The 22,353-nt window shown below is 41.2% G+C and overlaps 1 protein-coding gene and 1 pseudogene across 8 annotated transcripts in view; both read left to right on the top strand.

Moving 5' to 3' along the window:
• Aak1 (AP2 associated kinase 1) overlaps positions 1-22,353 on the top strand; it is a 163,674-nt gene that overhangs the window by 97,332 nt on the left and 43,989 nt on the right. For all 8 annotated transcript variants that reach the window (XM_048352664.1, XM_048352658.1, XM_048352663.1 and 5 more), the window contains exons 5-10: positions 8,106-8,227; positions 9,444-9,525; positions 9,999-10,131; positions 12,540-12,643; positions 15,535-15,614; positions 20,032-20,186. In XM_048352664.1, the coding sequence (XP_048208621.1) occupies positions 8,106-8,227; positions 9,444-9,525; positions 9,999-10,131; positions 12,540-12,643; positions 15,535-15,614; positions 20,032-20,186 (676 nt within the window). The remainder of the gene's footprint in view (positions 1-8,105; positions 8,228-9,443; positions 9,526-9,998; positions 10,132-12,539; positions 12,644-15,534; positions 15,615-20,031; positions 20,187-22,353) is intronic.
• On the top strand, positions 12,650-14,650 carry LOC125356291 (annotated as a pseudogene).

Genomic DNA, 22,353 nt, shown 5'->3' with positions numbered 1-22,353 from the left:
GTCACTACTAAAGAACTGTCAGGAATGCTGCAGTTTGCCTATTGGTGGCTTGGGAGGCTGTGTTCCCCTTTCTGTGAGAAATAGAGAGTGTGAACAGGACTGTGGGAGGAGGCCTGGACTGTAATTGTCATCAAGAAGCCCTTTGATTGGTTGGAGTCTATTGTTTTGATTGATGGTTTCTAAAACTCCCCAAAACAGTTACTCTAGGTACTTTCATTTGTTTCATTTCTAGGTACTTTCATGTGTTTCCTTTTTGCTCATTTCTACTAATAATGTTGTGGCATTAACATGTGGTGACTGCATCCTGGTTTCCCAGAGTCTGAGGGAAAAGTCCCCATGTACCTCCTTTCCTGGCTCTGTCATTATGTCACAGAGCCTTGGTCAAGTTGATCTCTGTGTCACATCTGGGACCAGTTACCACAGTCCTGGTAGCCAGAGCTACGATGTTCCTATTGGCTAAAGTGCTGGGACAGCATGATGCCCACCTGCAAGAGGATATCACTGTGCTGAGAACGTAGTGGGAACAGGTAGGGCACAGGCCAGGTCTGCAGTGGAGCTGATGAGCCAGGACCATTGTGTGGGGTCAGCTCATTCACAGGGCTCTTCTTGCCCTGCCTACTTACTGTGTGTGGTCTTTCTTTGCAGTTCTATATAAGATATGAGCTAAAAGTTGTCTCTGTCCCTAGCTTATGTTCTAAAATAACCATAACAGAAGTACTAGTCTTTGATGTTCTTTCCTCAAACACATTATTGTAACCCCTTTCCCCCCCCATTTTTCATTTACCTCATGAAAACATAAAGCACATTATTGCAGATCATGGGGCATAGATCTGGGAAGGTCACTTAAACCAACTAGAAAGTCTGTGGCTGCCCTGCCTAGCTATGTAGATGATCAACCAGAACAAAGATTAAGGTTCTTCACTACCATCCCCAGGCTTTTCATTTGTTTTGTTGTGTGTGGTTTTTTTGCCAGTCCTGGGCCCTGGACTCAGGGCCTGAGCACTGTCCCTGGCTTCTTTTTGCTCAAGGCTAGCACTCTTCCACTTGAGCCACAGCTCCACTTCTGGCCATTTTCTGTATATGTGGTACTGGGGAATTGAACCCAGGGCTTCATGTATACGAGGCAAGCACTCTTGCCACTAGGCCATATTCCCAGTCCCATTTGTTTTGTTTTGTTGTATTACTTTTTGCATTGAAGAAAGGAGAAGAGTTAAGGCTTTAGGGGTATAGTCACAGGTGTCAACTTGGTGATTTTGATCTCATGAAATAATAGCACAAAGATGCTTGTTCCAGTTTTAGAAACACAGGTTGCATTCATCTAACCCTTCAAGTTTTGCAGTGGTAATAAATTCTTTGAAATGCTTCAGTGCTGTGCCTTTTTAGCTACGGCTATGAGCAGTGTTTTGGAGTGACAACTTGGTAGGTTGAGCTTAAGCTGATAGATTGAGAAATAAGGTTGGTAGAATGGCACTCAGAGAGCTGAGATATTCAAGCAGTTGTAAGCAGTGGTAACCAGCCTAAGTGTTACATCCATCTGTTTGGAGCTTTGCTAAGATTGAATGACTGTGCTCACTCTTTAACTTTCTATCATAATGTCCTTCTTCCTTTCTACCTTTCCATCTCTGTTAGCTGTACCTTTAGTCCCGATCACTTCACATCTGGACCACTTGCACCTGACCTCATTGTCTGCTTTCTTTTGCTTTCCCTCAGCTGTTGTCAAGCTGACTGTTTTAGGGGCGGATTGCATATGCTACTGGCCTAGTACCTAGTACTGGGTCCTGGTGGCTCACACCTGTAATCCTAGGTACTTAATAGGTTGAGATGCAGAAGATCAGAGTTTTAAACCAGGCCAGACAGAAAAGTTCACTAGACTCCATTTACAAAATATCCAGTGAACATCTATACTGCAGTCTTTGCTTAAGTGGAAAACTACTTTCCTCTGTCCACTTCCATGGTCTTCCCTCTCACTTTTGCTCCCCCCTCCTTCACCTCCTTGACAGTCTGAGCTTCCATGCTCATTCACTGCAAATGTGCCTCAGCAGGGCAGAGAGGGGTGTGTGTGTTTGTGTGTGTGTGTGTGTGTGTGTGTTTGTAGTCCCTGGGTTAGCTCACTTCTCTTGCCTCTCTTATCTACTATGGGGAACAGTAGGGTTTTGCAATGGTCACATTAGCTACAGTAAAAGTACATAGGACATTATTGGGGTATTTATGAGGTGCTATTATCCCATAATCAGTAGTAGTATCATTCCTGCCTCTGTCCTTTATTCCTGTGATTAGGTTTTTTTTGTTGTTGTTGTTGTTGGGTTGTTTTTTGTTTTGTTTGTTTGGTCAATCCTGGGCTTGAATTCAGGGCCTGGGCTTTGTCCCTGAGCTTTTTTGCTTAAGGTTAGTGCTCTACCACTTTGAGCCACAGCACCACTTCCTCCTGTGATTAGTTTTGTCAATGTCCTTTATTTCCTTCCATCCCATAGCATTGACAGCCCTGGTCTATAATATGTTCTGTCTACATTCTCAGCTTCTTTTGTAGTGCCAGGGCCAAGGACAGTGCTGGGCCAGCCGTCCTGGCTTGCCTCCACGCCTCACACACCTCACATACCTCAACACATTCCAGCCCATGCCCTTCCCAAGGCCAAGATGCTGACCGTTCTCAGTGCAAATGCTTTGCCTTCCTTACTTGGGTCTCTGCTCCCCTCCCTGACTGTACTACTGAAAGTAGTATCCCTCTTCACTTACATATACTTAAACTGCTCAAATCTTTTCATAGCTCTTGTCATTCCTAGATGATTATAATTATGTTCTTCTTATCCACAGTTGGACTACAGGCTCCACAGGGAATGAACTTTCTGTCTCACAGCCTTATCCCTAACATCTACATCTGGCATGTAGCAGGAAATTGAAATATATTTCTTTCACTGATAAATGGTAATATATTCATTTGTATGGGGAGTTTTACAGTTTGATTTTTTTTTTTTCGTGGTACAGGGGCTGAATTCGGGGTCTGTGCTTGCTAGGCAGGCACTCTCCCATTTGAGCCATGCCCCAGCCTTTTTTGCTTTATTTACTTTTCACATAGGCCTTTCTGTTTGTTTTGTTTTGTTTTGTTTTGCCCAGGTTGACCTCAGACTGAGATCCTCTTCTTACACCTCCTGTATTGCTGGGCTTTCAGGCATTAACCATCACATCCACTTAATTTGTTGAGATAGTTGCTCTCTAATTTTAGCCTAGACTGCCTTAAAGTATAATCTTCCTCCTATCTCTGCCTTGCAAGTAGCACAGTAGACATGGGATCCTGCCTGGCTAGAGCTTTTGCAACTTTACTTTGCAGATGAGAAACAAGCCAAAAGAGGCTTCAGGATTTGGCCAAGGTTAAACATCAAAGTCAGCTTTCAGGCCCTGGAGCGGTAGCTCATGTCTATAATCCCATCTTCCTGGGAGGCGGAAATCAAGAAAGTTGCAGTTTGAGGTCAGCCAAGGCAAGAAGACCCTCTTTCCCATCTCAACCAATAGCTGGGTGTGATGGTTTGTGCCTGTAGTCCCAACCATATGGAAAACATGAATAGATGACAGATCACGGTCCAGGTTAGCCTGAGCAAAAGTTCACAAAAAATAAGGAAAACCTGAAAGACAGACTCATGTAATATGCCTAACTAAGAAGTGTGAGGCTATAAGTTTAAACCTCATTAGTAACCCCTGCAAAAAAAAAAAGTTTTGGGTGTTCTGTTCCCCATGTTCTGTGTTGTTACCACACACCATATTTGGTGTCAAGTGGTGGGTGGTGGTCATGATGGATGGCGGTCTGTCTTCTATCTGCTTAGTTCTCTTCTCTCCCCCAGCAGTGATTCTGGTCTGCCAACTACCTTGTCTATGCTTTTTGTGAATTAAATTTTCAGATTTCTAGATGCACATTGAAGCCTTCACAGTGTAGAAATGGACACACGTGTGTGGTTTTACATAAGCCCTGTACAGTGCTTGAGGCCAGAGTATTATCTTGGTGTCTGATGCTGAGTAAATCATTTCATCAGTAATGTGGAGGGGCTTTCATATATGTAAGGAACTGGACTAGATGTTGTGGGTGATATGTAGGCTTATTATTTTTTTATTTTTATTTTTGGCCAGTCCTGTGGCTTGGACTCAGGGCCTGAGCACTGTCCCTGGCTTCTTTTTGCTCAAGACTAGCACTCTGCCACTTGAGCCACAGTGCCACTTCTGGCCATTTTCTGTATATGTGGTGCTGGGGAATTAAACCCAGGGCCTCATGTATACGAGGCAGGTACTCTTGCCACTAGGCCATATTCCCAGCCCCTTATTTTTATTTTTATTTTTTGCCTGTCCTGGGCCTTGGACTCAGGGCCTGAGCACTGTCCCTGGCTTCTTTTTGCTCAAGGCTAGCACTCTACCACTTGAGCTACAGCGCCCATTCTGGCTTTTTCTATATATGTGGTGCTGAGGAATCGAACCCAGGGCTTCATGTATACAAGGCGAGCACTTTACCACTAGGCCATATTCCAGGCTCTAGGCTTATTATTTTTCCCTGGCCCCAAAGGCATGAATAGATAGATCATGGTTCAGGTTAGCCTGAGCCTCAAAGGATTTGTACTGTATTTAGGAAGACAAATAGCAATGTGTAAGAACTCAAACACAAATCCATAGGAGAGAGAATCCTAAGTGATTATGAGTGATTATTCCAGAAAAAAAGCTGGCAGACTTTTTCTACAGAGAGTTAGATAATTAACATTTTAGACCATTAGCCATTCAATCTCTGTTGTAATGGTTCAGCTCTGCTGGAGAAAAGAAGACATAGTGTATTAGTCAGACATTTCATTGCTATGACAGATAGCTGAGAGAAATAATTTTAAGAGGAAAGGTTTATTTTGGTTCATAGTTTTGAGGTTGACTGAGTCCATTGCTTTGGGCCTAGGGTGAGGCAGAATTTCTTGGTGTAAGGCACATATGCCAAGCTTTCAGGAGCTTAAGCCTAGTGACCCACCTCCATTGAAGTCAGAGTCCTCATGATCCAATGACCTCTCAAAGATGGGATCCAGGAAGAGGCGCCGTGGCTCAAAGTGGTAGAGCACTGGCCTTGAGCAGTATAGCTCAGAGACAGTGCCTTAGTCCTGAGTTCAAGTCCCATGACTGACAAAAAAAAAAAAAAAGATGGGATCTATCTGAGGGACAAATCCTGTCAATCCTTTCACACATAAGTCTTTTAGAGGATATATCATATCTGAACCACAACACATAGATTATAGGATGGGTAAACAGTGAGCCTGAAAGCCCTCCTGACCACTTCCTATCAACAGTAAGTTTGGTACATTTTTATAGAGTAGTCTTAGGTACATTTTCTTTCTTACTTTTTAAATATTTATGTATTTACTAGAAATGCTGGGGATTGAACTCAGGCTTTGAAACTTGGTTTGAACTATGGCCAACTCATGGATAGTTTTATTAAAGAGTGCTAGCTAGCACCAGGTTTCGAAGAATAGTTAGGATTTGCTATTGGAGAGTGAGCAATTTGACAAAAGGAAAATTTTTATAAGCAGGGTTTAGCAGTGTTTAGACTCTTGGCTCCTCATTGACTAGATTCCTATTGTAGGGATGTTTCTGAATGTAAGCAATTAAAGAAACCCTATCTAGACATCCACCCTGGTCCATTGGCCAAGCCTAAAGTCATCACAACCCCTGCCAGAAGAGGGAGCTGGGGATGAGGGTTTTGATCATTGTTCAGCTCTGACCTACTTCCTGCCCTGGCAGAAATGTAACTGTCATTTTCTGGAGTTAAATTGCTTAGGTTCACTTCCTGACTCTGCTGTTTATAAGCTAAGCTGTGTGACATTTAGCAAGTTACTTAATCACTCTGGGCCTCATTTTCCCCATCTGTAAGATAGAGGTCACAGTAATATTCTGAAGATTGATTGACATAATCTGTATAAATGTACATTATTTATTAAATGCTATTATTAACTGTAAAATATGTTCAAGGCATAGTGTTTCTTCAAACTATATATTCAACATAGCTTGACTGTTTCTCTTATATGAATATGTTAAATTGATGAGCTTTGTAAAAAGCTATAATTGGTAGAAATATTCGACTGCCTCAGCCTTATTTCAGGGAAACAAATCTATTCTGATCATTCTTAATTCTGTAGTTAAGACTCATTTATTATAAGAGCTTAGCTGCTTAAGTTCATAGTCATGGTTTGCTGCCTCTGTGGCTGATCCTAAAGCCACAGTTTTAGAAGAAAATGATTTTAGAGGGACTGGGCATGTGACTTAGTGGTAGAGTGCTTGCCTAGCATGCATGAAGACCTGGGTTCAATTCCTCAGTACCACATACACAGAAAAGGTCTGAAGTGGCACTGTGGCTCAAGTGGTAGAGTGCTAGCCTTGAGCAAAAGAAGCCAGGGACAGTGCCCAGGCCCTAAGTTTAAAGCCCCAGGACTGGCAAAAAAAAAAAAAAAAGATTTTAGGTTGATAGTGCTCCTAGGTACCCCAATCCCAGTCCTTACATTCCTGTCTCACGGAACAGTAGACTTTAAACCTATGTTCTAGCTGAAGATAGGTAAGTTAACAACAAACAACAAAACCCTTTACAACAATACAATATCCACAGTGTACTAATAAACTACATTTATAGCACACTAACATAAATGGAATTAGCAGATTCATACTAAAAATATACATGATTTAATTTGTAGAAGAATTCAAAGAAAATTTAGAAATAAGCACAGGAAAAAACAATGTTATAATTGACCAGATAATTTAAAAAGAACAAGGAGTAGTAGTATTTAATGGTTTCTATAACTCTCCTTACAGACTGATGCATGCATAGTGGATCCATACAATCACACATGCACATGCCCTTGCACATAGTATTGTATATGTTTAATCATCTGTGGGGCTTGAACTCAAGGCCTAGGCTCTGTCCCTGAGCTCTTTTGCTCTTTTGCACTTTTTGCTCTACCACTTTGAGCCACAGCACCACTTCTGGCTTTTTATGAGTAGTTTATTGGAGATAAGAGTCTTGTGGACTTTCCTGCCTGAGCTGGCTTTGAACTGCAATCCTTATATCTCAGCCTCCTGAGTAGCTAAGACTATAGGCGTGAACCACCGGTGCCTGGCTCTGTTTTTTGTTTTTTTTTCTTTTTGTTTGTTTGTTTTTTCCATTTGACAAACATTTCCCTCACTAAGCACTGTGTTGGCTCTAAATACAGAAGATAGATGATTAAGAGGTAATGCTTGTATTTGAGGAGCTTAAAGTCTGTTCTTCCTTTGTTTTCCAAGGGTGATCATTTTTGGGTACTTCAATCTTATTAATTGGCCTAACATAATTTTTAGGCTGCCATTTTATGGCACAAAAATAGCCAGATCTGCCCTTAAGTGTAGGAGTCAACTCATACCAAGAATTAATCATTGAATCTAGAGAGCTTAGTGCCCATGTGCTTAAAAAGCCCAAGTGAGGTAACTGATACCATGGAATAATGAGATACTGAAGGGAATTAGAGAAGCAGTAACATTTGTCTGAGTGGGAGGCCTAAGGTAGGTTTCTGAAAAGCTGTGGCCTCTGAACTTGGGTTTAAAAGATGAATTGCCATTTAACAGTTGGATTGAGACATTGGGATCATGTAGAGTGTTTTAAACTGAAAATATAAGGATTCTTTCTGCAGAAGTAAGAAATGTGGAAAATGGGGCTGGGAATGTGGTTTAGCAGTAGTGTGCTTGCCCTTTGTTCGATTCCTCAGCACCACCTAACAAAGCTAGCCTTGAACAAAAAGAAGCCAGGAACAGTGCTCAGGCCCTGAGTTCAAACCCGAGGACTGGCCAAAAAAATTTTTTTTAATGTGGAAAATGGTACTCTTGATTTCTCCACAGTCAGCTCCCTCTTTGGTGCCCTTTCTGCCCTCATTTTGTCCTGTCACTGTGCATCTCCTTTTATTCCACTTGGGAAGGCCCCTGCTGAGATACTTGGCAGGATTAACTTCCCTGCACACACTAATGAGATTGCCAGAAATAAAGTACTTTACTTATGTGCTTATGAAACCAAATTTTTACTCACAGTACACTATTAAATGATGTCTTGGAATGGGTGCTTGGGGAATCTTTTTCAGGTTGAAAATATCCTCTTGCATGACCGAGGCCACTATGTCCTGTGCGACTTTGGAAGTGCCACCAACAAATTCCAGAATCCACAAACGGAGGGAGTGAATGCTGTAGAAGATGAGATTAAGAAGTAAGCTTCCCCCCTTTTTTGCAGCTTTGCCTGTTACCAAGTGAGCAACTGTACTTTCAGCTTATGGGTGGGACAGCGTGGGAAGAAAATGGTCCTAGTCAGTTGTCCTTCATCTCACCTCTTCACAGTTGGTTTGTTTGTTCTTTAAATGAATGATGAGAAGGATTTTCATAAGCATTGTGAGTAGTCAATGAAGGACTCTTGCAATACTTTCTGTATAGTCCCATGGTCATTTGTACACATATATTATGATTTGCGATATCACATGCCCACAAGAAGGTAATGTTTCCAAATGTGGTCACAATGATTGTGACATTATCAGTCAGGCGGATAAGCTTTTTACTGAATTTCTGCTTGCTTCCTGCTCACAAGGGACTGACTTGAAGTCCAGTGAAATTGATGTTCATAAGGCTATTATAGTCTATATACTCAATCATTGACTTCTATAGAAAAAAGCTACTGTAGTTTTGTGACTGACCTATTTTCTCTTCATGCCCATGTTGGATTTTTTCATATGCAAGAGTACTCACTATTGCTACTAGTAAATCTGTGGTCTAGCATGCACACACAGTTCCTGTTCCTTTCTCCCCTTTATGCATCAACTCTGGCGTCTGGTCCAAGGCACTGCTAGACACCTAAGCCATCACATCTGGGGCCTTGAGACCACAGCAGCACTGTTAACATGCTTGGTAACACCACCAGACTCCCTCTGAGGACATGATTTCACTACACTCTTTCTTGAACCCAGGCTAAGAACACTGTTGTGTTATCCTTGTTCCAGGAGCAAAGAGCAAGGCACTTGATCCCATCCACCCCCACCCCAGTCAGAGCTGTTCTCCAGAGTATCCTAGCCTGCATTACAGTGCTGTTCTGCTACACTTGAAGGCTTTAGTATTTTCTAAAAACTAATAGAGGAATACAGTATTAGACAACAAGGAGTATAGGAGACTTTGTCATTAGAGAACCCAACAGAAGTTATTTGTAGGACTTACTTAATACATTCATGTCTGAGTGCCCCATTTTCTTAGAGTAGAAGGTCTGTTAGAGGGCTGTGATGTGGTAATCTCATTGGACAGCCTTTTATTTATGCTAATATTTCATACTCTCTACTTCAGATTGCTCCCATGGAATTGAATTAATGTAAAAAATTAGGCCATTTCTGGTTTTTAATTATAGCACTGATATATTTAACAAAACATGAATCTCTTGATTGTAGATACACAACGCTGTCCTATCGAGCACCAGAAATGGTCAACTTGTACAGTGGCAAAATCATCACTACGAAAGCAGATATTTGGGTAGGTGTCAACTGACCTATCCACGCCCAAGATAGCAGCAGACACTTATGTCAACTCCTGTGATCAATGCAAACAGTGCTATAGCATGTAGCACTGGTACCAAAGAATTGTCTACTTCTCGCTTGAGGCTATTCTTTATGTGAGGGGACCAGCCATTGCCTCTTGGAACATAACAAAGGAAACTACTTCAGAGCTGCCAAAATTATTCAGGTGGTTTTTACTTACGTGTTACCAGTTTCATAAGAGTAAATCAGGTAAATTACTTATTCTTTACTGGAGCACAATTTTGTAGTAAGAATATAAATATATAACTCAGCGGCTAGTCATGTTAGGTTCTAAGTTCAAGTTTCTAATAGAGAAATATTATACATTTTATATCTGCTGGTAAATATGGATGGTACCAGTAGATCCACTTGGAGTTATGGTAAATAAATTACTAGCAGCAATCTGCTTTCTTTATTTTTTTTTTTTAGGCTCTTGGATGTTTGTTGTATAAATTATGCTACTTCACTTTGCCATTTGGGGAGAGTCAGGTGGCAATTTGTGATGGGAACTTCACAATTCCTGATAACTCTCGATATTCTCAAGACATGCACTGCCTAATTAGTAAGTATTTCAAGTTTCTAGTTTCATTTTTTTTAAATCTCTAATCACTAGGAATGAGTTGCAAGATAGTGATTGGATTGGATGTAAACATAAAGAAATCAGTTAATAATAGTTGGGAGCACAAAAATAATGTAACAGTGCCTAGAGTTGTCTTTTTGCTAGAAATCTAAGCTCTGTATCACACCTGGGCCAGCTACGTAAGTACAAATCCTAATTTGGTTTTGAGCAATACAGTACTTCTGTGTTCTGTTGCAATGTATGCAAAAGCTCTGGTACCAAGAGAGTCTAGCTGACTCATCAAGTGATAAGAAATTCATCTTTGCAAAATTGGAAGCAACTCAAATGAAAATGATTGCAGTGCCTTGGCTGGAATGAATACATAATTAACACCATATAATTCCATGGGACCAGGTTTTTTCTCTCATTTAGATTAATCTCTGGAATTTTATAACAAGCATCCAAACCAAATACTTTATTTATAATAGTTGTAAGATTCCCCACTTTTTTTGTGCCATCATAGCAGCGTATGTACTAACATCCATTAGCCAGATGGTAAAATAAGTAATCTTTGTACAAGACTCTATATTAAAATGCTGAAAAACTAAAAATTTTAAATCCATTTTTCAAAAATATTGGTCAGTCAGCATCTAAGTTTTAACCAATATGAATCATAAATCCAGAGCAACCTAGTTCAGGTACTAGGTGCAGTACACTGGGAAAAAAAAGATATGTGGTAATACATCTGAGAGCTTTCTTGTACTCTCATTTAATTTTTAAAACCATTTTGTACATGTAACTATTCCTCTTATGCACAGGGGGAAATCAAGCTAAGAGAGCACAGGTAGCTTACTGAAGTTAACATAGGTACAGCTCGTAAGTGACCATCTCTTCCATTGTGTCAGTTTGATCAACCAGCCTTGTCCATTTATTAATGAGAGGCAGAGGAGGTGTTTGGAGGAATGGAATATGGCATTTAATGATCATTAGGATTGTTTTCAGAAGAATCACATGTATAAATGAGATTGCAAAAACAGACAGCCAAATTTGATATTTCTGGTAGCATTTTTTGTAATTTTGTAGACTTGTAATTTTATATTGGGAAGAAACAACTCTTGTGACTACATCACTGACATATTTCTTAAACTCTTATTTAACTTACACACTATCTAAAGATGGAATCTACAGGCCTAAAAAATGATTTGCAATTATTTATCCCTCTTTCTTTTACCTTCAATATGAGATTCTCTCCTCTGCGTTTTAGCTTCTTTCAGTGATATAACTATTCTAGCCTGGATGGATGAATTAAAAAAAATTTTTTTTGAATTTGGCTAGCAAGGTTTCCTAACCTGATTAATAATATCCTTCTTCTTCATCCCCCATCTGTCCCCTCCCCCCCTTTTTTGAGTTTCTGCCATTTTCTCAATTCTCATCAATGACATCCAAGTATGTGCAGACTGTGTCAGCTTACTTTCTCCAACACACCCTTGCTGCCAGATCTTTCTTAGAAAACATTATCCTCTTGTGTCCTGTTAAGTAAATTTGAATGCTTTCCAGTGGTCCCACAAGAGAACCCAAATACTTAAAGGAGTATTTAGGATCCTTCATATTCTGGTTCTATCCTGCATAGCCAGTCATATCTCTCCTGTGCACTTTAGACTTCGGTGTCCATGTATCAAAGCATTCATTATTATTTCTTTTCCAAGTCCATCTTTGCTCACACTGTTCACTCACATAACCTGTCTTTTTCTCTCCATTTACCCCAACTCCTCTGCTTTTGTCCTTCTAAGGCTGCAGCCTCACTGTTGTTTCTGAGCTTAGTGTTCAAAACATTCAGTTATTATGTAAGAAGTAAGCTAATTCTCATCATTGTGTATTTGCATGTCTGTCTTGGAGACTTTTTCTGAGGGTTTTCCAGATTCAGAGAGGACAGTTTAAAACACTTGGAAATTGGACAGGCAGTCTGTGGATCACAATTAAAGTGTTTCTTTATATGTTAATTTATAAAAAATAAATTCATAAAGTTTGGGTTCTGGTTATACTTATCAAGAGGAATCATTTGTTCAACAAGAGCATAAACCAAGAAATCTAGAAGCAAGACCCACGTAACACTTTAACATAAAGATAATTATTTCTGTATCGAGAGCTTATGCCTAGGTTGCACATGGCAATGTATATTCACTTCATATAGTTCTGTTTACTTTTCAAGCAACATATATTAATATATATGTATATGTGCTATTTTAGGAAAATTAGAGCTTATTTTCTAAGAAAAGGGCTAATTGTACTGTCTGACTTCTATGAGAAAAAATGCACAAAACAAGACGTTGGTAGTAGAAAAAGTTATGCTTTCTAGCTAATGTCACAACTGTGAGGATATTATAAAATAAATTCACGTATGTTTGTCTTAGGGTATATGTTGGAACCAGACCCTGACAAAAGGCCGGATATTTACCAGGTCTCCTACTTCTCATTTAAACTACTCAAGAAAGAATGCCCAATTCAGAATGTACAGGTATGTAAACATGATCAGATTGTCATTTTAAGTTCATGAGGTGTTAACCAGCTGCTATACATGCATATAAACGTCTCTTACTTTATCTGCTATGGGGCTCAGGCAAAGATAACTAGAAGCAGTTGCTATAAACGAAATCCGATCTTCCCATGGAATTTAATTATTAAATCTAAACTGTTACACTGAACAACAATTTAAAAAAATCTAGGGATTGAGATCTTTGATTGGAGACTGACCAACTTCATATCTTGTCAACTTGCACAGCTCACCAAGAGCCAAGGTCCTTGTTATACTTTCAGAGTGCTTAGGAATGGACTCTGAACATGGCCTAGGCCTACTGCAGCTCAGCCGCTCCTGTCTGTCCTCCTTCCTTGCAGCCTAGTTTTCTTAATTCTGCCTCCATCATTGGTCATCTATGACACACACTCATTTTTTTCTACCTTCTGCATACCCAGCAGACTATGAAGTGTTTTCTATACTCAGGGTCCTAAACTCTATACTCAAGAGTTTTCCAAGTAAAATGCTTTGCAAATACCCTTTTATAGTAGACATTTTTCATAACACGTTATGACCCTAGTTCTCTTGAATAGTTTATTGGTAGATGGCCTAATAGGTGCTAATCTAAAATATTCTTGCTAGATTTTTCCAACAGTGGACTTTGCCATTTTTAGGCTCAAGAATGCTGGCAAATAGCACTCCTCATTCTCTGCCATACTGACAATATGAGACTCATACAGATGGCTTTGTTACTAATAAGCGTCAGAACACATAGCTTGATCAGTCATGCCCTTGAACATTAGATTCATGTGACTGAGATGCTAAATTCCTGAAGTCAGCCTCTTCGAAAAAGAAAAGAGGGCAAGTGTGAACAAAATGAGGTAATTTTTTTCTACATTATCAGTCAGAACTTTGCTTTCTCCATTGGGAGAGGAATGCTTGATGAGGGGGAAATGTGGACAAGATTTTCTAGCAGAAATTCTTCCCTCCCGACCACATGAGGAAATAAGAGAACCTCCTAAAAAGCCAGTGTTGAGAAGCCCCTGCTCTTCCTCTTCCTGGAAGCAGCCTGAGGTGACCTGTGAAAATGCTTCGCTACTCTCTAGACCCAGAAAGCCCTACAAAGCCATGCAAGTCAAGAGGTTCGAATCTTTGTGTTCACTTTGAGAACACCAGAAAAACAGCCCAGGCCATCAAGGGTATGCATATCTGAAAAGATACCAAATACCTGAAAGATGTCACTTTAAAGAAGCAATGTGTGCCATCCTGACATTACAATGGTGGAGTTGGCAGGTGTGCCCAGGCTGGACACAGGGTTGGTGGCCCAAAAAGAGTGCTGAATTTCTGCTGCACATGCTTAAGAATGCAGAGAGTAATGCTGAACTGAAGGGTTTAGAGGTAGACTCCCTGGTCATTAAACACATCCAGGTGAACAAAGCACCCAAGATGTGCCACTGAATTTACAGAGCCCATGGTAGGGTTAACCCATCCATGAGCTCCCCTGCTACATTGAGATGATCCTCACCGAAAAGGAGCAGATTGTTCCTAAACCAGAAGAAGAGGTTGCACAGAAGAAAAAGGGATCCCAGAAGAAACTGAAGAAACAAAAACTTATGACAGGGGAATACATTTAGCATAAAATAATTGCAAATAAATGAATGTTACCATTTTTTAATAGTCAGTATTCTGTTTATCAGCTTTCCTAGTTTGATATGAGGTATCCTGTGTAGTAAATATGATCATATTTCCTTCTGTGGGCCACTTTCCCATTGATAAGGAATCAGAAGCATTCAGACTGATAACTAGTATTAAAAGATAAACTTCACAAGGATCATGTCATTTGGTAGGCAGGAATGGTGATCTCTTACAGGAATGATGGTTCAGAGCAGCTAGCTAGTGCTCCCTCAAGAAGCAGTATTGGCCAGGTGTCAGACATTTTTGACCATAATCCTAACTACTCAGGAGGCTCAGATTTGAGGGTTATGGTTTGATGCTAGCCTGGTCAAGGAGGCCCATGAGACTCTTACCTCCAGTAAGCCAGGAAAACAAACTCCCTCTCCCTCTCCTTCTTCCATTCCCTCTCCCTAATCATCTCCCTAACCCTCCCCCTCCCTCCTCTCCTCTCTCTCTCCTCTCTCTCTCTCTCTCTCTCTCTCTCTCTCTCTCTCTCTCTCTCTCTCTCTCTCTCACACACACACACACACACAGAGCTGGAAGTGGGGCTGTTGCTCAACTGGTAAAGTACCAGCCTTGAGCAAAAGCTAAGGGACAGCATACCAGGCCCCAAGTTTAAGATCCAGAACTGGCACAAAGAAAAGGAGGAGAAAGAAGTAATATAGATTGTGCAGAATCCAAGCTAGAGGAATTCTGCTTGGCTGTGGGTTGAGTAGTGCCTCTTGTGTTGGGAAGCCATGCTGACTCAGCGAGATGCACTGGTGGTTGAAGTGTTCTCTGCAGTGTTATCACTGGAAGATAGAGCACCCTGGTTTGTACGAGAATCAGCTCTGTCTAACCTTTCTAAGATGTAGCAGAGAGCTGAAATAATATAATCCCTTTCCTATTCCTTTTATGACATCACTTTGAAGTTTTGCAGTGGGAAGAGAAGGGGGCAGCACTAAGGGCAAGGCGCAGTGAGCTCAGCCTGGAGCAGTGACCACACAGTGGTCAGTGGGCCTGCTCCCTCCTTTTCTTACCACTTGGTTTCTTTGACTGACTCTGACAATGCATTTGGTTAACTTTCCTTCCTTTTATCAGGAGGCTCAGTGCCTGGAAGTTGTATTGAAGACGCTCCCATGTAATGTACTTTCATCAGCCCAGTCAGGCTGGTTATTCTTTGTATGAAGAAATCCATGATGTCCTTTTTATTTATTTATTTATTTTGGCCCTTTATTTAGAACTCTCCCATTCCTGCAAAACTTCCCGAACCTGTGAAAGCCAGTGAGGCAGCTGCAAAAAAGACCCAGCCAAAGGCCAGGTAAGAAAGGCCTTTGTGAGAATGCTTTGCTTGGGGTGCCTGCAGAGGGAAGATGCCTGTGTCTCTTGATCCCTGGGTTGGCATGCGCAGAGACTTCACAGATCAGAAAACAAGCTGTGTCCCTACACAGAAGCTGTTCATTGGAATGATAACATAAATATAATAAATACTGGGTGTATATTTAAATGAGAATCAAGAAATGTGTACCTGTTTCTCTTGCATTGGAATAGGCACAAAGACATCCAGCGATGAAGCAGCGGTCCACTTTAAGTGTTACTACCAATATGTCCCAACATGTGCGAGCTTGTGGTTAGGCATAGTCCCCACGCAACCCCACCACTTTTCTTTCCTTCTTATTCTTAGATCCCCATTAGAAATTAAACAAGTGAAAGCAAAAAGACTCCATAGGTCTTAGAGAATGATACCCTGTATCACCAAGAAAAGATTGAATAAGCAACGGTGTTCTGCTTCTCTCTCTCTGCCCAATAGAAAGAGAATGAGGAGGGAGCCATGAAAGGCTGGGAGAAATATTAGACAGTGGAAAGAGGGTGAAGTGACTCAGATTACAACAGAACTCCAGGAAGGCTAATAACCAGAGGTGTTGGGGAGTCATCATATGGGGGTTAGCTGGCAAGAACCCCTTCCATTCTGGAATTCCCGAAGCTAGAACATTAGAGCTGGGGGAGACCTGTAGAAAGCAGGACTTCAGCATTGAATTTCCAGAGCATAGCCACTGGGATTTGTTCACTCCAGTAGCTGAAGTTCTGCCAGGTATTTTCACCAAATGGCAAAATCCTAGGGTGACCCAGGAGATGTTTGTGCTTTCCTTTTTCCACCATCCTCTCATGTCAGGAAATGTTAGCAGCAAACTGTGTCAACAAAGAACCCTAGATAGGAATGTGAATTACAATAGAATAGCTAAGTAACTTTTATATTTAAAAAATTCTTCTACATTTATAGAATGCTTACTGTTTAGAGTTATTCCTGACATGAATCTAAAATAATGATGCTTTGGTTTGTAATAAACTTAGTAAACTTAACAAGCAAACAAAACTTGTTATTTTCTGGTCTCTCAGTTTCTTGTTTCTTTTTCTTTTTCTTTTTCTTTTTCTTTTTTTTTCCGCCAGTCCTGGGGCTTGAACTCAGGGCCTAAGCACTTTCTCTGGCTTCCTTTTGCTCAAGGCTAGCACTCTACCACTTGAGCCACAGTGCCACTTCTGGCTTTTCCTGTTTATGTGGTGCTGAGGAATCGAACCCAGGGCTTCATGCATGCTACGCAAGCACTCTACTGCTAAGTCACATTCCCAGCCCTCAGTTTCTTATAGTAATTCTACCATGCTCACTTATTCATGGCAGATTTAATTAGTCCATTCTTTTGGGTTTATAGTCATCTTCTAGAAGGCCCAATCATAGTATATATAGAGACTGAGCAAGGACATATTCTTCCCACAAAGCACACATATTGAAGAAGACCTTACAAATGTAAACATTTTGGGCCACTACAGTTTAATTCACAATTATCAGCAAATATGCATATAAGGGACTCAAGGCTGAAAGATGTTAAGTGACATGACTATTATCACATAGTTAGTGGGGATCTAGTAAGCGCAAATGCAGTTCCTATAATTCCAGACCAATGTGAATTTGTAAAGACCAATGCTCCCCTTTAAATTTTCACAGAAGTCTGTTCCCCTATCTCTACCTTGGGCTTTTACTTTCTTACACTTTTCTCCTATTCTCCAGCATCTGTTCCATTTCTTCCTCCCACTTTCCTTCTCCAGATCGCAGCAGTCCAAATGTGATCTTTTTTTTTTTTTTTTTTTTTTGGCCAGTCCTGGGCCTTGAACTCAGGGCCTGAGCACCGTCCCTGGCTTCTTCCCGCTCAAGGCTAGCATTCTGCCACCTGAGCCACAGCGCCCCTTCTGGCCGTTTTCCATATATATGGTGCTGGGGATCGAACCGAGAGCTTCATGTGTAGGAGGCAAGCACTCTTGCCACTAGGCCATATTCCCAACCCCCAAATGTGATCATTTTTATATTAGCAGTTCTTTGCTCTTTAGAAAATTGTTCTCTAACAGTGGAGAGGAACTTTGGGCCATTTAGTACATGATAGAACAGATATGTATGGTTTTCCTTGGCTGCCCACAGCAGTTTGTATTGGTAATTTTATATGGCTCACAAATGATGTAATGAATATCCAAATGGTCTTGGCAGAAAAAAGGTTACTGGCCCTGCCATAATACCGCTGGGAGGGGCATCCTGAAGTTTGTGCCAGACATGTTTTAGAAATACTCATGAACCTTGTTTATTTTGGCCTTAACCTCAATTGTACTCCTAAAGTGCATTTCAAAGAACCGTTGGCTCTGATCTAAGCCTGGACTAACATAAGTAACTGGAAATCAGAACCTGGGCTTCAGCAAGTACATGATAATAGTTCTCTTAGTTTGGATTGGGAGTTGGCTGGCATAGCAAGTCCTAAATTATCATAGCTTATAGAAGATAGATATTATTTTTTTTCTCACAAATAAACAAAGTTTGGAGGCAAGTAGGCCAGAACCAGGACACAAGTTCTGTTCCACACAATCTTAGTAACCCAGATTTCTTTAAGCTCATCACTCTACCATCTCTGTATATACACTGATCTCCTGGATCCGTGTGACAGCGTCCATATCAACAGCAGCAAGATTAAGGAATGTTCAGAGGATAAAGAGAGGCAAAGGACATGGACCAGTTATATCCAAAAGCTTCTAGAAACAGACACATAGTATTTACATCCTGTGTAAGGTTTTGCCTATTCCATGTAAACACATGACCACACCTAATTGCAGAAGAGGCCATTCTGTGTGATTTTTACTCTGGGCAACCCTGTGCCCAGAGTACTACTACGAGGAGAAGAGAGTTCGTAGGTTTTTGTTTGTTTGTTTGTGCCAGTCTTGAGGCTTAAACTGAGGGCCAGGGTGCTGTCTCTGAGCTTTTGTGCTCAGGGATAATACTCTGCCACTTGAGCTACAGTTCCACTTCCAGCTTTTTTGGTGCTTAATTGAAGATTAGAGCCTCATGGACTTTCCTGCCTGGGCTAGCTTCAAAATACAATCCTTACATCTCAGCCTCCTGAGTAGCTAGGATTACAGACATGAGATGCTGGTACTTGGCACAAGTTGGTGTTTTTAAGAAAAAGACACTCCTGACACATACCCAATTTAAATTCCTTTATCTTAGATTACTTATTATTCCTTAGTTGTCATATTGGATTTGTTCATTGCATGCTTTTCATTGTAGAGAGACCATTTTGACAACTATCCCTATGTTGTATCTGAAAACTACCTGTCTCAAACCCTTTGTATTATTATTTTCTTTTGTGCCACTCCTGGGGTTTGAACTCAGAGCCTGGGCACTGTTGCTGAGCTTTTGTGCTCTCAAGACTAGTATAACCACTTCAGGTACAGCTCCACTTCCAGCTTTTTGACAGTTAATTGGAGATGAGTCTCATGGATTTTCCTGCCCTGGATGGCTTTGAACTATGATCCTCAGATATCAGCCTCCTGAGTAGCTACCAGCCAGTGAGCCGTCAGCTCACTGCACCCACAGCCACCAGCACCCAGCTGATTTTTGTATTATTACTTAAACCGTATCTGGGAAATCCTAGAATGTATTTAGTAAAAGGTGGGTAGAATAAGCATGAGCAACATGATACTCTATAGAGGGTTCCCACTGAGATTCGCCATCCATTCATGCAGAGTAAATTCTGTAGGGTAAAAATCAAACAGATTGGACTGGGAATGTGGCCTAGTGGTAGAGTGCTTGCCTCACATGCATGAAGCCCCCGGTTCCATTCCTCAGCACCACATGTACAGAAAAAGCCAGAAGTGGCACCGTGGCTCAAGTGGTAGACTGCTAGCCTTGAGCAAAAAGAAGCCAGGGACAGTGCTTAGGCCCTGAGTTCAAGCCCCAGGACTGACAAAAAAAAAAATCAAACAGGGCTGGGGATATAGCCTAGTGGCAAGAGTGCCTGCCTCGGATACATGAGGCCCTAGGTTCGATTCCCCAGCACCACATATACAGAAAAACGGCCAGAAGCGGCGCTGTGGCTCAAGTGGCAGAGTGCTAGCCTTGAGCGGGAAGAAGCCAGGGACAGTGCTCAGGCCCTGAGTCCAAGGCCCAGGACTGGCCAAAAAAAAAAAAAAAAAAAAAATCAAACAGATTTTGGTTAGGGTGCTAAATTTTTATTTGCCCATCAAGCATTTTATTTTATTTTTCCAAAACATGTTGGAATGTTTTATATCTTTTTGCGAAGTGCTGATCAAGCAGGTATCTGAAAGGTTGGGAGGAGTATTGAGAAGAATGGTTGCATACTCTGCTCTCCCTTCTGTATTTCACAATGTAACAGGAATCTTTTTTTTCTTCTTTCCTTTTCTAGACTGACAGATCCCATTCCTACCACAGAGACTTCAATTGCACCCCGCCAGAGGCCTAAAGCTGGGCAGACTCAGCCAAACCCAGGAATCCTTCCCATCCAGCCAGCCCTGACACCTCGGAAGAGGGCCACAGTTCAGCCCCTACCTCAGGCTGCAGGTTAGTACGTTAGATTGAGTTGCAGGTCTTTGGTACAGAAGTGTTGGAAAGCCTAGTTTTGCCTTAGGAAGTGAACTCAAAGGCACATAGGAATAATGGGGTACTGCTATTTAAACTGTATAGCAAATGGCTGCTAAAGGGAAGACCTCTTATTCTATACTAAGATGGATTGCTGAGTCTACTGTCCCTGTTGTTTCTTTTTTTTTTTTTCCCGGGGTGTGTGTGTGTGTGTGTGTGTGTGTGTGTGTGTGTGTGTGTGTGTGTGTGTGTGTGTGTGTTTGCTGTTGGGCTTTATTTTGTGATCTAGTTCATTCATCCTACCCCTACTTATTTATTTCATACATTCCTTCTCGCCTTTAAAGAATATTGCTTCTTTCTTTCTTTTTGGCCAGTCCTGGGCCTTGGACTCAGGGCCTGAGCACTGTCCCTGGCTTCTTCCCGCTCAAGGCTAGCACTCTGCCACTTGAGCCACAGCGCCGCTTCTGGCCGTTTTTTCTGTATATGTGGTGCTGGGGAATCGAACCTAGGGCCTCCTGTATCTGAGGCAGGCACTCTTGCCACTAGGCTGTATCCCCAGACCGCTTCTTTCATTTTTAAAGCATATGTGAATTTACAATTCCAGAGGTTTTATTGGGATAACTTCCATATATACATATAATAGACTTTAATCATATTAAACCCCTCTGTTAGTATTTCTTAGCCCCCTCTTTTAATTTTTTTCTTGCCATTTTCAAAAATGAATTTCACTATAACCTTTTTTTTACTGTTGTTGGTTTGTTTGTTTTTTTTTTTTGCCAGTTGTAGGGCTTGAATTCAAGGCCTGGGCTTTGTCTTTCATCATTCTTTTTTTCTGTGCTCAAAGCTAGCACTCTACTACTGCTACTTGAGCCACAGCTCCACTTCTGGCTTTTTGGTGATTAGTTGGAGGTAACTGTGAGACAGCCTTTCTTGCCTGGGCTGGCTTCAAACCTCAATCCTCAGATATCAGCCTCCTGAGTAGTTAGGATTAGAGACATGAACCACCAGCGCCTGACTTTCATCAAAACCTTTTCACACACACATACAATTGTATTCAATTTGTCTTCTGCCCACCCTCCACCCCCATTACCCTCTCTTCTCTCCAACTGACTCCCTATTATTTTTTCCATAAGTAGTCAACTCCTTTATGTCCATGACCTTTTTTGTTCAAGTGTAAGGTTTCACATATTTATTACTGTGCCCATTCTTAAAGTAACCAAAGAAAAATCAGCTTAAAAAATGCCCAACTGTTAGTCCAACCAGTATTAAAATCAGCTTGACTGGTTCATGGTAGAGCATAAATATGTGGGCATCTGGTACAATTCCCCCTCTCTCATACAGAGTTCCTCACTTGCTTAGTTTGATTGGATGGCATTCTACTCCTTAAGCCATACCTCTAGCCTGACTTTTATCTGGTTGTTTTGAAGTTAGAATCTTGTAAAATTTCCTGTCTGGACTGCCTTTGAATCTTGATCCTCTAGATTTCAGTTTTCTGAGTAGCTAGGATTACAGGTGTGAGTAACTGGCTTCCAGATTCAGTGTTGTTTTGATTTGCATTTATGTTATGTCTGATTATGTTAGTATTTCTTCATGTGATTTTTAGCCACATAACTGACTTTTTTTGAGAGCTGCTTGTTCAGTTCATTTGCCCATACATTAATTAGAATATTTGTTCTTTTGGTATTTAATTTTTTTTTTTTTTTTTGCCAGTCCTGGGGCTTGAACTTAGGGCCTAAGCACTGTCGCTGGCTTCTCTTTGCTCAAGGCTAGCACTCTGCCACTTGAGCTACAGCACCACTTCTGGCCTTTTCTATATATGTGGTGCTGAGGAATCAAACCCAGGGCTTCCAGCTGGGAATATGGCCTAGTGGTAGAGTGCTCGCCTCGAATACATGAAGCCCTGGGCTCGATTCCTCAGCACCACATATATAGATAAAAGCTGGAAGTGGCGCTATGGCTTAAGTGGCAGAGTGCTAGCTAGCCTTGGGCCAAAAGAAGCCAGGGTCAGTGCTCAGGCCCTGAGTCCACGCCCCAGGACTGGCAACAAAAACAAATAAATAAAACCAAACCCACGGCTTCATGTATGTGAGGCAAGCACTTTCCCACTAGGCCATATTCCCAACCCCTGGTATTTAATCTTTGAGCTCTT

The sequence above is a fragment of the Perognathus longimembris genome, chromosome 8, assembly GCF_023159225.1.
Source record: "Perognathus longimembris pacificus isolate PPM17 chromosome 8, ASM2315922v1, whole genome shotgun sequence".
NCBI lineage: Eukaryota > Metazoa > Chordata > Mammalia > Rodentia > Heteromyidae > Perognathus > Perognathus longimembris.
This window is presented reverse-complemented; position numbering and strand designations above follow the sequence as displayed.